The sequence below is a fragment of the Bactrocera dorsalis genome, chromosome 2 (genome assembly GCF_023373825.1).
Source record: "Bactrocera dorsalis isolate Fly_Bdor chromosome 2, ASM2337382v1, whole genome shotgun sequence".
Taxonomy (NCBI): domain Eukaryota; kingdom Metazoa; phylum Arthropoda; class Insecta; order Diptera; family Tephritidae; genus Bactrocera; species Bactrocera dorsalis.
In genome coordinates this window covers 43,111,760-43,124,629 of record NC_064304.1, presented here as the reverse complement: position 1 = coordinate 43,124,629, position 12,870 = coordinate 43,111,760, and the positions used below count along the sequence as shown (strand labels likewise).

Sequence of the window (12,870 nt, the reverse complement as noted above, 5' to 3'; positions counted from 1 at the left end):
GCGCGGCAAAAGATTGCCACAGCTGCATAATGTAACTGAAGAATTAAAATGTATAAGCGCCTAAGTGCAAGTGGCGTTGCATGTATGCAGATGTGCAACACGAAGTTCAAAGCGAGGTAGCAAACAACTTGTAAATTACTTTCTGCGGTGCCATGCGTACATATATACTTATATATATATATATAAAAGTGTATGTGGGTGAGTGTGCCGTTATGTAGTTAGTTGTGCCTGTGGCATATTACAGACATAGTATGATGATAAAATGCAAATCTCCATAAACACACCCACTCAGACGCGTGCACAATACGTTTTCGCCTTCAGCTAATGCCCGCACTTTAAGCTGCTTTATTGGCAAACGCAACTCACTGACACGGGCTACCACAAACACTGGTGGCAACAATCTATAAACTCAGCGCGAAATTGCTGAAATATGCTCGGCATTTATGCATGTAAATTTTATGTTAGAGAACGGGGTGCTTTCTCACTTACCTTTCGTTTGGAACGCGCCATACGTTGATCGCGTGAGTTCTCCGCCTCGCCGGGCGGTCGTTTGCCCCAGACCGCACACGCGATGCGTGTGTAGGTGAAGATGAGCACTATCAAAGGGACGATGAATTGCAGTGTCAGCAGCGCTAAAGTATAATAGTAGTTTTGTGTGTTGGAAGGCCACTCCTCGTGACAAATGTACCTGCAACACGCAACAGGAGGAATATGTTAATTGAAAGCTTATAACTAAATAATATCTCGTAAACTATGCTGCAAAAGTACAATAGTAACAATATAAATGTGACGATGAATATAAAAAAAAAAAATAATATAATAAAATGTAGTTGAGATCCGTGAAAATGACTACGACGGTTTTCCATCAAAATGAAGACTTGAATGAGTCCTGATCAAAGATCGCACGTGGGCTGGGGTATTTAGTCCTTTGTAAGGCTATAGATAAGAAGAAATACTGTGTTCAAACTTATACGAGGGCTGTTCGATAAATAACCGACCTCAACGTGAAGCTAGCGGCACATCTGAAAAAAAGTTTCTACTTCAAATTGTGCATATTATAATAGCTACTCGCCAAAATTTCAGAAATTTACTTATTTTTTTTTTATTTTATTAAAGCTTACATAATAAAAAATTATTATACAAACTAAAGTACGCAGCGCTAGCAGAAATTTCAAAAATTTATCTTGCGCAATTATCTGTTGACAGTCGTTTTTGTGAGTCTATTTCAGTGATTTCCCCAATATCGAGCTGTAATTAAATTTTTATTTTTGAAAGGCAATACGCCTTCACAAATCAAAGATGAGTTGGACTCTGTGTATAATGACTCTGCACCATCGTTTACCACCGTAAAATTTTGGGCAGCTGAATTTAAACGTGGTCGCAGGAGCTTGGAAGATGATGAACGTCCTGGGCGTCCAAAAACTGTAACCACTAACGCTAACATCGCTAAAGTTCATCAATTGGTACTAGACGACCGCCGGATTAAAGTTAGGGAAGTAGCTGAGATTATGAAGATGTCAAAAGAAACTGTTTGTCACATATTAAACCAAGATTTGGGCATGAGAAAGCTGTCCGCGCGTTGGGTGCCGCGTTTGCTTACGCTAGACCACAAACGTGCGCGCGAATTACGATTTCCTGTGAATTAGCACAGAAAATGTTTTAAATGAATCAAACTCCGGTTTTACCGTACAGTGCGGCTTGCCGTCCAGTTTATTATTAATTCTCTTATTCTTTATACAAATCTTACTTGCTACATTTACTTGAAGCCGTTGTGCTGACTTGACATTCCTCAGCATCAACGACCCGGCATAACTTAAATAAACATATCAAATAAAAACAATGGTATTTGATTTCATTTGGAATTTAAAATATATGCTTGTTTATGCATATTATATATTTATGCATGTATGTAGTTGAATCTGAAGATTCAACTTACATTTTGTAGGAATAAAAAAATACTTAAAAAATACTTGTCTTTTTTTTGACAGTGGTGGAGTCGTTTGACGACGCAACTCCCCCAGCGTTACTGTTTGAACTCTCCTGAGTTCCTGTATTCACAATTTTTATTTTTGTTGTTTTTTTCTTTAATATTATTATTAGGATTGCTATTACTACCATTACAATGATTATTAGTGTTATATTAATACCATACGAAACATTTTTATGGTATTTTCATTCTGTAATTTCTTTTATATTTTCTATATTTTTTATTGCAATATCATTGAATGTGAATTTTGGAGAATAACTTTGATTTAATTTTTCGGCAGGGTATATAATTGTATGAATATATTCCGTCTTATTATTTTTAAATTCTTGTTTTAAAATTTCCATTTTGCAATTTACAAATTTGATTATATAGTTATTTTTTAATACAATTTTTCTGTCGTCGCAGTTTTGTTTTATTACATCATTTTTTGCATTTCTTATTAATATTGTGTCATCGTTTATTTCTTGTATTGATGTTTTGTTATTATATTTAAATTCGCAAGTATTTGAAAATATGCAACTTTTACTCAATTTTAGATTTTTAAATGCTTTATTTTCTACATAATCAAAATAGTTTTCGCCAATTTTTATAACGAATTTTTCTTTTTCAATAATCTGTAATTTATTTCTATTTGGCATTGGGGTTATTAATTGAATCTTAGTTTGAAAAAATGTTCTTGGTATCTGAATTGCGAATATTATTGTATCGTTTCTGTATACTACTACCCCTACTTTTGATAATTTTAGTTTGTAAAAATCAATCTCATATTTTTCAATTTCTTCCCTAGTTAGCATACTTGGATGTACCATATTGTATTTAACCGCCGCTATATTATTTTGTATTTCCTGAACTTTACTTTCTATGAATTTTAGTTTATTCATTTCATCATTATACAAAATTTGTCTTTCAATTCTATTTTCCTCTTTGTTTATTATATTTAAAGTTTCTATTATTTGTTTCCTATCTGAGTCTATAGTTCCTTTTAATAAGTTTAGTGATCTATTTAAATGTTCATTAATTACTATTTGTTTATTTAAATTTACAATGGCATTATGGCCATTTTCTTCAATAATTTTTAAATGGTTCAAAATGTCTTGTCTGTCATCATCATCCATGACTCCAAACATCCATTTATATGCTATTCCTCCTATATTTATCAAGCCTCTTTTATTTCTCTTTTTGATATTTGGTGTTATAGATATGATTTTTGCTTTTATATTTTTTATTTCATCAAACAAAATTTCTTTATTTTCAATATTTAGTTTTTCAATATTTTCTTTAACCTGATCAACTACGTCTGCTATCTTGTTCGGATTTATAGTATGTATAACTGTACTTATTTCGTTAACTATTTCTATGTCCGCTGTTTGTATAATTGTATACCCCGCATCTTCTATTATTGGTGTAATTTGCAAAAGTGCTGTCACCAATGATATGATTATTGTTAAAAAAATAATTATTATCGTCATCTGTAAAAGTAAAAATGTATAACCGTTTTAAGTTTTGATTTAAAAAAAATTAAATTGGATTTTAGTCGCCTCTTACGACAGGCATCTCTTACCATGGGTATATTCTAGAAAGACCCCTTACCCACTGGGGTAAAAAAAAAATCATGTATATATATGTAGGAAAAAAAATTAAATGTTATTATCTCCATTAAATGCCCTTAGACTGAATGAATCGTCATCATTCTCATTTGGATTTTCTATGTTTGCCAATTTCATTGGTCTTTTTATATTTGCCGGATGGACGTTTTGTAAGGGAAATATTCTGAAATATGGTTGGTCTTTATGCCTTACTCTTTTGTAGTTTTTAATTGGTCCTGTTTGTCTGTTTTCTATATATTCTTCTCTGTTTTGATTTAATTTGGCTATTGTTTTCTGTTTTACTGTATTTATTCTATCTTGTAATATGGATGGACAAATGTTTTCTTTGGCGTCCCTTGGAGAACATTTGATAGTTGAGTGGTACCTATCGTTATAGTTGCATATAACAATTTGTATCCTCATTTCTGTTGAAAGACTAGAATCCTCAATTCCTGTTAGTTTTTCCAACAAGGTTGAGTGCAGTCTCTCAATGTCTGCATTTCCTGTATGGCTATTTGGTTTTGTGTGGTGGACTTCTACATTTTCGTCATTTAAATATTTTATTAATTGTTCTGCTCTAAACTCATTATCCATAATAATTTTTTTAGGTTTACCGAATTTCGCAAAATGTTCCATAATTATTGTCTTTTTAGCTCTCCAGTTTCTGTCTGTTATTCTATAAGCCGCTGCGAATTTTGTTAATTTATCAATTACTGTTACAAATGATTGCTTATTGAAATGAAATATATCTACATGAAGTATCTCATTTTTATTGGTTGGAGTTTCAGTTAGGTGAAATTTAGGCTTAATGGGTTTCCTATCGTATTTGATTTGTTGGCATTTTTGGCAATTATTTATTATCAATTGTATTTCTTCTTTGAATTTTGGAAAATATATTTTATCTTTTAATGTATTATAGGTTTCATTTATGCCACTATGCATAGATTCTTTTGTATGGTATAGTGATATTTGCTTATGTAATTCTTCTTCTTCTTCTATTTCTGAGGCTCTTTTTGTGCATTTTATAAATTTTAAACTTCTATCTTGAGCAAACATTTCAATAAGTAGTTTTTGTATTTTATGGTAATCTGCTTCAGATACTTCTGAAAATATTCCTACTATTCCGTTTCCTTTTATATATTTTTTTAATGTTTCCTTGTTCTCTTCTTTTTCATCCATTGGGTTTATTTCAATTATTTTTCTTCCATGGAGTCTTTGCATTTGCTCTTTTTGTCTATATGTTAATATAATTTGAATTTTATATTTATTTACAATTTCTTCTTTAATTGAAAAGTGTTCAAGCAGTTCTTCATCTGCTGAATGAATTGTTTCCGACAATGCTAAGTTTGATTCATTGTCGTTACCTTCTTTATTTTTGGTGAGTTTTCAATTCGACTCAAGAAATCAGCTACAACATTATTTTTTCCATTTAAATATTGTATTTCAAAGTTGTATTCTTGCAATTTCAATAACCATCTCTGATGGCGTTGAGAAAATTCTTTTCCTTTATATTTATTAACAAGATATTTGATCGGACAGTGATCAGTTATTATTTTAAATTTATTGCCATATATATATGGTCGAAAATATGTAATAGAGAAAATTACCGCTAAAAATTCTTTGTCTGTAGTTGAATATTTTTGCTCATGATTATTTAGAGTTCTTGAAATGTAGCATACTGGTTGGCCTTGCTGTGAAAGCACTGCTCCAATAGCATAGTCACTAGCATCAGTTGTGATACTGAATTCTTTGTCGTACTCTGGGAATTTGAGAGTTGGGTGAGATGAAATGAGTGCTTTTAAATTTTCAAAGCTTTCAATATATTGTGGATCTTTAGCGTTTATTTTATTGCCCTTTTTCAAATATTTTATCATGGGGTAAGCTATTTTAGAATAATCTTTTATGAATTTTCTATAATAGCCCGTTGCTCCTAAAAATCCTTTTAACTGTTTCTCAGTTTTTGGTATTGGTAGCTTTTGAATTGCTATAATTTTATCTGGATTAGGCTTGATGCCTTCTTTTGTTAAAATGTGTCCTAGGAATGTAGTTTCTCTTTGAAGAAAACTGCATTTATCTGCCTGTATTTTTAATTTATTCTCTTGTAGTTTCAAAAAAATTTTTCTTAATGAGTCTATGTGTTCTTCTAATGAAGTTGAAAAAATTAATATGTCATCTAAATATACGACACATATTTTATTTATATATTCCCTCAATATGTCATTCATAAATCTCTGAAAAGTAGCTGGGGCATTTTTCAACCCGAAAGGCATTCGGACGTATTCATATAGTCCTGCCGGAGTGACAAAAGCTGTTTTCTGGATGTCCCTTTCTGCCATTAAAATCTGATGGTAACCTTTTGCTAGATCTATTGTGCTAAAGTACTGTGCTTTGCCCAATTTATCTAAGATTCCATCGATATTCGGTAGAGGATACTTATCGTCTACAGTCAATTGGTTTAACCTCCTATAATCAACCACTAGCCTGAATTTTTGTATTCCTGACTTATCTATCTTTTTCGGTATTATTAGAATAGGTGAGCTATATCTACTGTGACTTTTTCTTATTATCCCTTGCTCTTCTAATTCAGAAATCTGTCTTCTTACTTCTTCTTCATGTTTTGGAGGTAATCTATAAATTCTTGAGTTTATTTGTTGATCCGTAACTGTTTTAATTTCATGAACTACTGCTTTTGCATTTGTGAGTTTGTCCCCTTCTTTATAGATAAGTTTATTGAAATGCTTTAATAATTTTTCGATTTCCTTTTTCTCATTTGATTTTAAATGATCGAGGTTGATGTTCTTTACTTCACTTATATCTAATGAATAAACTTGCTCTTGCATAGTTTTCATATAGAATGGAAGATTCACACCATTTTTCAAAATTATTGTCATTTTTTCGATATCAATGGTTTTAACGTTTTTAAAAAGGAAATCATTTCCTATTAACAAATCATATGGTTTATTAAAATCCATTAATAACCATCTCATTTTTGCGTTTTCCGGGTATTTAAATTCTTTGGGACAAGGGCTTTTTACCTTAACATTTGGCGTTTTAATTATCCCGTTTAAAGTATTCACCAAAGTGCTTTCACTTTCAAGCACTGGTAATTTGAATTTTTCGAAACTCGATTTTTTCATTATACTTATGGTTGAACCTGGGTCGACCAAAGCATAAAATTTTTTTTCAAAAAATGTTAATATTATTATAATTTTGTTTGATGATTCCGAGGCTAATTTGTAAAAAACTCCTCGTTCGTGTTTGATTCTTGTGGATCACCTCTCCTACTCATTGTGTCCACGTCCATGGGTTCTGGTCCCCTATTTTGTACTTGTTGTCTACTATTTACTGAATTTCTTTGCTGTTGTGAGTAATTATACTGATTTTGATTTGTTCGAACTTGTTCTGAATAGTTTGTACGATTTTGCCATCGAGGCTGTCTTGTTTGATTGGATTGTTGTCGATGAAGGTTTATTTGACGTTGTCCGGATTGTGGACGATACTGTTGTTCAGAAAAATTTTGATTTTGTGAACGATATTGTCCTGAATAAAAATTTTTGTTGTTAACACCATTATTTTTGGTATTAGCTTGAAAGTTGTTTCCCCCTTTTTTTAGATAAGGATTTAGATTGCCTTCATCCAACCCAATAAATTTATAAATTTCATTCGCCATTTCCGTTAATGATGTGACCGATTGGACTGTATATGCAAATGTCCCTGATGCTAATTGTTTTATTCGCTGAATTAGCATCCCTGAAAAAATTTCTCTCATAGTGTCACCATTTTCGCTTAGTGCACTATATTCTGTTATGTCATCCACGATTTCGTTTAATCTTTTACTTAATTCAGCTATACTATTTACTTTCAGAATCGAAATTTCTTTCGTGATCATCATTTGATTTTTTGTGGGTCTATAATGTTGCCTTAATTTAGTTTTACAACTTTCCCAATTTTCAGGTGGGTTTATTTGCAAAAAATTTTTTGCTGATCCACCAATTTTCAAATCATAAATAACCCTGAATACTATTTCTTCCTGTCCTACATAGTCCCTTCGTACCCTGTCAACTGCTTCAATGAAAGATGGCAATTTTTTTACAATTCCTTCAAAGGGAGATACATATCTTAAGTCTTTTTCGACTCTTTGCCTAATTGTAAGTTGATTTATTGCTGCATTTTGTGCAGCTATCTGTGTTAAAGATGCCAAGCATCGAGTTAGCATTTCTATTTGCTCTGCCATATTTTTTATTTTTAATTTTTATTTTATTTTTGCAACAAAAATTATAAAACAATTGCAACTCTGTTAGCTTGTTTCTTTTCTCGTTTGTTCGTTTCTTTTTCTAACTTTATTGTTTTTGAATTTTTTTAAAAATTTTGTGAGTATAATTTCTGCGTTGACTATTTTTTTTTCTTTTTTTTTTTTTACAAAGAAAGTAATGACTTCAAATAAAACTACTACTTAAATTATTAGTTGAATATTATTTTACCTTGCTGTTGGTGCTGCTGTTTTTGTTGTTGTTACTGTTGTTAGTGTTACTGGTGTCGTTGTTGTTGTTAATGTTGTTGCAGTTTTTGTTGAGTTTGCTGCTACCCCTGTTGTTGTTGTTCTTGCCTCACTTTTACTCCAAATTCTGGCTTATTTTTAAAATTTTTATTTTTTAAATATTTTTATTTGCTGAATAAGAATTGTTTCACCTTTCAATTTGATCACGGAAAGTTATTAATGTTTCTATATTTATTTATTACTTTTAATGCTTTTTTTCATATTTTTATTTGCTGAAGAAGAATTGTTTCACCTTTCAATTTTATCACGGAAAGTTATTAATGTTTCTATATTTATTTTTTACTTTTAATGCTTTTTTTTTCTTATATATTTATTTGCGTTCAATTTTCGGTCGCGGTCAAACAAAAACTTGGTTCTTAAAAAAGCCGACTGCGCCAATTACGATTTCCTGTGAATTAGCACAGAAAATGTTTTAAATGAATCAAACTCCGGTTTTACCGTACAGTGCGGCTTGCCGTCCAGTTTATTATTAATTCTCTTATTCTTTATACAAATCTTACTTGCTACATTTACTTGAAGCCGTTGTGCTGACTTGACATTCCTCAGCATCAACGACCCGGCATAACTTAAATAAACATATCAAATAAAAACAATGGTATTTGATTTCATTTGGAATTTAAAATATATGCTTGTTTATGCATATTATATATTTATGCATGTATGTAGTTGAATCTGAAGATTCAACTTACATTTTGTAGGAATAAAAAAAATACTTAAAAAATACTTGTCTTTTTTTTGACAGTGGTGGAGTCGTTTGACGACGCAACTCGCGTGAACATTTCCAGCGCTCTGTTGGCTCAGTTTAGAGGCAATAAGACCGAGTTTTGGCGCCGATTGATAACAGTAGACGAAACTTGGATTCATCATTCAACAGTGGATTGAAAAGGGGGAACCAGCCCCGAAAAAACCTAAAGCTGTGTATTCGGCTGGGAAAGTGATGGCGAGTGTTTTTTGGGACAGCCATGGAATTATTTTTATCGACTATCTTGAAAAAGGAAAAACTATAACAGGAGCATACTACGCATCATTATTGGACAAGCTAAAGGAAGAAATTTCGAAAAATCGGCCACATTTGCAAAAAAAGAAAGTCTTGTTCCACCAAGACAACGCACCATCTCACACCTCAACAGTCGCCATGGCGAAAATCCACGAATTGCGGTTCGAACTGCTTGACCATCCACCTTATTCACCGGATCTAGCACCAAGCGACTTTTTTTTGTTTCCTCAGAGATTTTCGTCAAATGAGGAGGCGATCTCTTTCGTGAACTCGTATTTTGCAGACAAAGACGCCAAGTACTATTTGGAAGGGTTGCAGAGATGGGAGCATCGCTGGGAGAAGTGTGTGGAGTTACAAGGAGACTATGTAGAAAAAAAAAAAAAAAAATTGAAAAAGTCACGTGCATCATGGTTAGGTCGGTTATTTATCGGACAGCCCTCGTAAATTAGCAAAGCGCTTAGTAGCCAATACAAATTGGCACAGGCGTTTAATTTTCACTCCCGCCAGCCCGATTGGATGTCTGAAGGTATGCGCTCCCAAGTGTTTGAGGCTTGACTTCCCAAACGCCGGACAGTCAAGAAGGAAGTGTTGAGTTGTTTCCACTTCATATTCGATGGCGTCTGGTAGAATTCCTAGTCTTACTGCGTGGACCGTTAAAAGCTTCAAGACTAGAAAGAGGCTAGCCTTACTGAGGGCAAAAATTTATTTGAGTTTCATTTCTCTCAAATTATATATACATAGTTAGTCGTTCTCTAATCAAATACATGGGGACTCCACATATCGACTTTGAACGTCTCCTTATGCAGGCAAAATACATTGCCCTTAGTCTCTCAAGGGCTATGAATTTCCAGAGGAGACAGCATAAGATAGTGTTTTTTGTTAGTTTATATTGGCTTATGTTTTATATAAACCTTACTCAAAGCCGATTGAACTTTGAGTCTTTATTGTAAAGGTGAACAAACAAACGAACATTTAAGGATGTATACCTTTGCCTCCCAAGCTGACTTAAGCTGGACTTAAGTTATTGTCAGCAGAATAAAATATTTTTTGAAACTCTGTAAATTCGTTGAAAAATCGTGTGCGAAAACTAGATTCTGCCAAGGACTTCGGTTACCTAGAATTAATAATTGCTCCCTTTCTTTCGATTGGGGCGAGGCCATCATCAAAAACATGGTAAATCAAGGATACCTTCAATCGAAGAGGGCGTACAACAGTCTAGTAATACTCTTGCAACATGTTGTTACAGACTATAATAGTTTTGTCACGTAATATCTGGGTTTAATTGGATACTACTACGTCAACGTGAAAAGATGAAATCGGATGGTAACCACGGCCACTTCCCATTTAAGGTTTTCTTAAAAACTACTAAAAATGCTATAAATCAATAGCTAAATACAAGAAGGCTTCATAAGAGGTGGTGTAAATATGTAAAATGGACGTCGCACCGTCTCCCAAATATGTGAAACCTAACAACTTTACAAATTTCAAATTTTGTTAAGAAGAATTTTTCACATTCCCATGTTACAGTACGAAAATAGAATCAGATAAGAACCACACCTACTCCACTAATACAATTTTAAATTCCATTTGCTTCATCTACTTTCTAGTATATGGTACAAATCAGGAACCAATAATATATACGGATAAAACTTCGAACAAATATTTGTATTTGCGGTATGCCTCCTTATGGCTAAAAATTGTCCAAAATTACAGTATACTATTCAAGTCCCAGATACCAGAAAAGTGGACCGCACAGCTTATGGCTGAGACTTTTTTTATCAAAAACAAAAAATGGGATATATATACATAATATAATGGAAATTAGGAAAGAATCATCAAGAAGAACATATAGTAACGCCGAAAATGGATAAAATCGAGTCAATACTACACCTATCTCCATTATGTCAATTTAAAGATTTTCGGTTGGTCTTATACCGTATACACATGTAATGTGTATACCACCGATTCCGATCTTCTGCTTGAAGCCAACTTTCATCTTCGAGAATTTCAAATTATTTTTGTACTTAATGAGTGCAAATTCACAAAGATTTATGTCTGTATACGACCACAAGGTAGTTTAAATACAAAGCATTAAAAATAGCGCATTGCACCGCACCCTCGTCTAACCCACGTTGTTGACAAAGTCTACAACCAAAGCGTCTTGTCACATTCACTGAGCAAAAAAAGGAGATGTGCGACTAAACCGTCAAATTTCAGGTAAACAAAATTGCATTTTGTGGTTTTCTGCGGCAAACAGCTACTTCCCTTGTAAATCAGCTCTTCCAACAAAAAAGGCGATTGTATTCTTAAAAAGAGAATGTACAAAAATAAAAAAATTGTCACATTTATTTTCATTTTGCCGCAATCTCTGCCAGTTTATGCTCATATCTTGTTTCCTTTGTCCACTCTTTATGAGCCTCATCATAACGGTTAATAAATTGTTTTTGCACTTTTATTCCATTTAAGGACTCCACCCGTTGTATATTATGCTTGTGGTTGCTTTTAATGTTGTCGCTCTTGACTAATGATGACACTTTGGTTCGGCTAGAACGATTTACTATGCGCAATTAAAATGTTAAATGCGGGTTTTCTCCGCACATTTGATATTTGCTGCTCCAGAACGTTTCAGGACACTAAACTCGCGCACTAATACGTAAGCAGGGTATTAGAAGCAAGATTATTCTGACAGCTGTTTTTTAATACTTGTATTTTACTTGTTATAAGCCCCGGCAGCGAAGGCCTTCAGTGCCTTCAGTGCCTTCGGTGAATTTTGATTTTTTCGATTTCGGTTTCTTTTTGGAGCGGATTTTAATGAATTTTTTAACAGTTGCAATGTATCTTTACCGACCTCTACGTGACGTCGTTTCTCCAAGTTATTCAGCCCTTTTTGTACGAGTCTAGCTTTAATACTTTTTGTTTCACTATGATTTACCAAAAATTTCTTCAATTTTTCGACGTTATCGTTATTAACGTACAGGGGCGGATACACGGAGTGGGACTCTCTGCAGTCAGACCACCCCTCTTCCCCCTAAAGTTCAAAATATACATTATTTCTATCATACAATTACACACATTCTGGGAAGAAAAGTACTTTCAGTTGCAAGTACAAAATTTTATAATTCCAACCCCCTCCTCCCGAAAAATTCTACTCTGAATCTATTAGCGTAAGTGGGTAGAAGACTGGCATGAGGCACGTTTTCGATGACTTCAAGACCTTCACTGAGTGCTTAGTGCTACTCAAATTGTTTACTTGTATTCATGATAAAGTAGACTCTCCAAAACACGCGTCTGCAACATTTCCATAGATTCCACCGCCGTGATTCCTTAGAAACTCGAGATTTCAAACAACTTCATTGTTAATTTTTGTTCCATGGTAAAATCGACAGAAAGGCTATTCGCGTCGTAAAAAAACAGCTGTCAAACATCAATAAATTGACATATAGAGATTAAATTTCGTGCGAAAATAAAAAATTGTACCAATCTAGAAAAAAATGAACATATTAAGAGGAACAGTCGTGGTCAAATTTTATTTTGTTTATCTCTCCTTATTTAATTTACGCTATATACCGGAGGATAGAGTCATGTGTGGAAGCTCACGCAAGCGAGGAAAGTTCTCTGAGCACCCTTCGCTTGAGAATGGCCAGAAAAGATTCTTTTACACATGGCTCAAACCGCTCACGACTCACGGTCTTAGACCAAGGATCCTCTGGGTAGCCGAAGAACATCCGTTTGAAGGCGAGCT

General features: G+C 33.3%; 1 protein-coding gene across 12 annotated transcripts in view; it reads right to left on the bottom strand.

The window, feature by feature from the left end:
• The window catches only part of LOC105233453 (RYamide receptor), a 349,078-nt gene that overhangs the window by 132,176 nt on the left and 204,032 nt on the right, over positions 1–12,870 (bottom strand). For all 12 annotated transcript variants that reach the window (XR_007421727.1, XR_007421728.1, XR_007421729.1 and 9 more), the window contains one exon: positions 490–688. Coding sequence is in view for 8 of the 12 variants with exons in the window: in XM_049448427.1 (XP_049304384.1) it covers positions 490–688 (199 nt within the window). In the remaining 4 variants the exon portion in view is untranslated. The remainder of the gene's footprint in view (positions 1–489; positions 689–12,870) is intronic.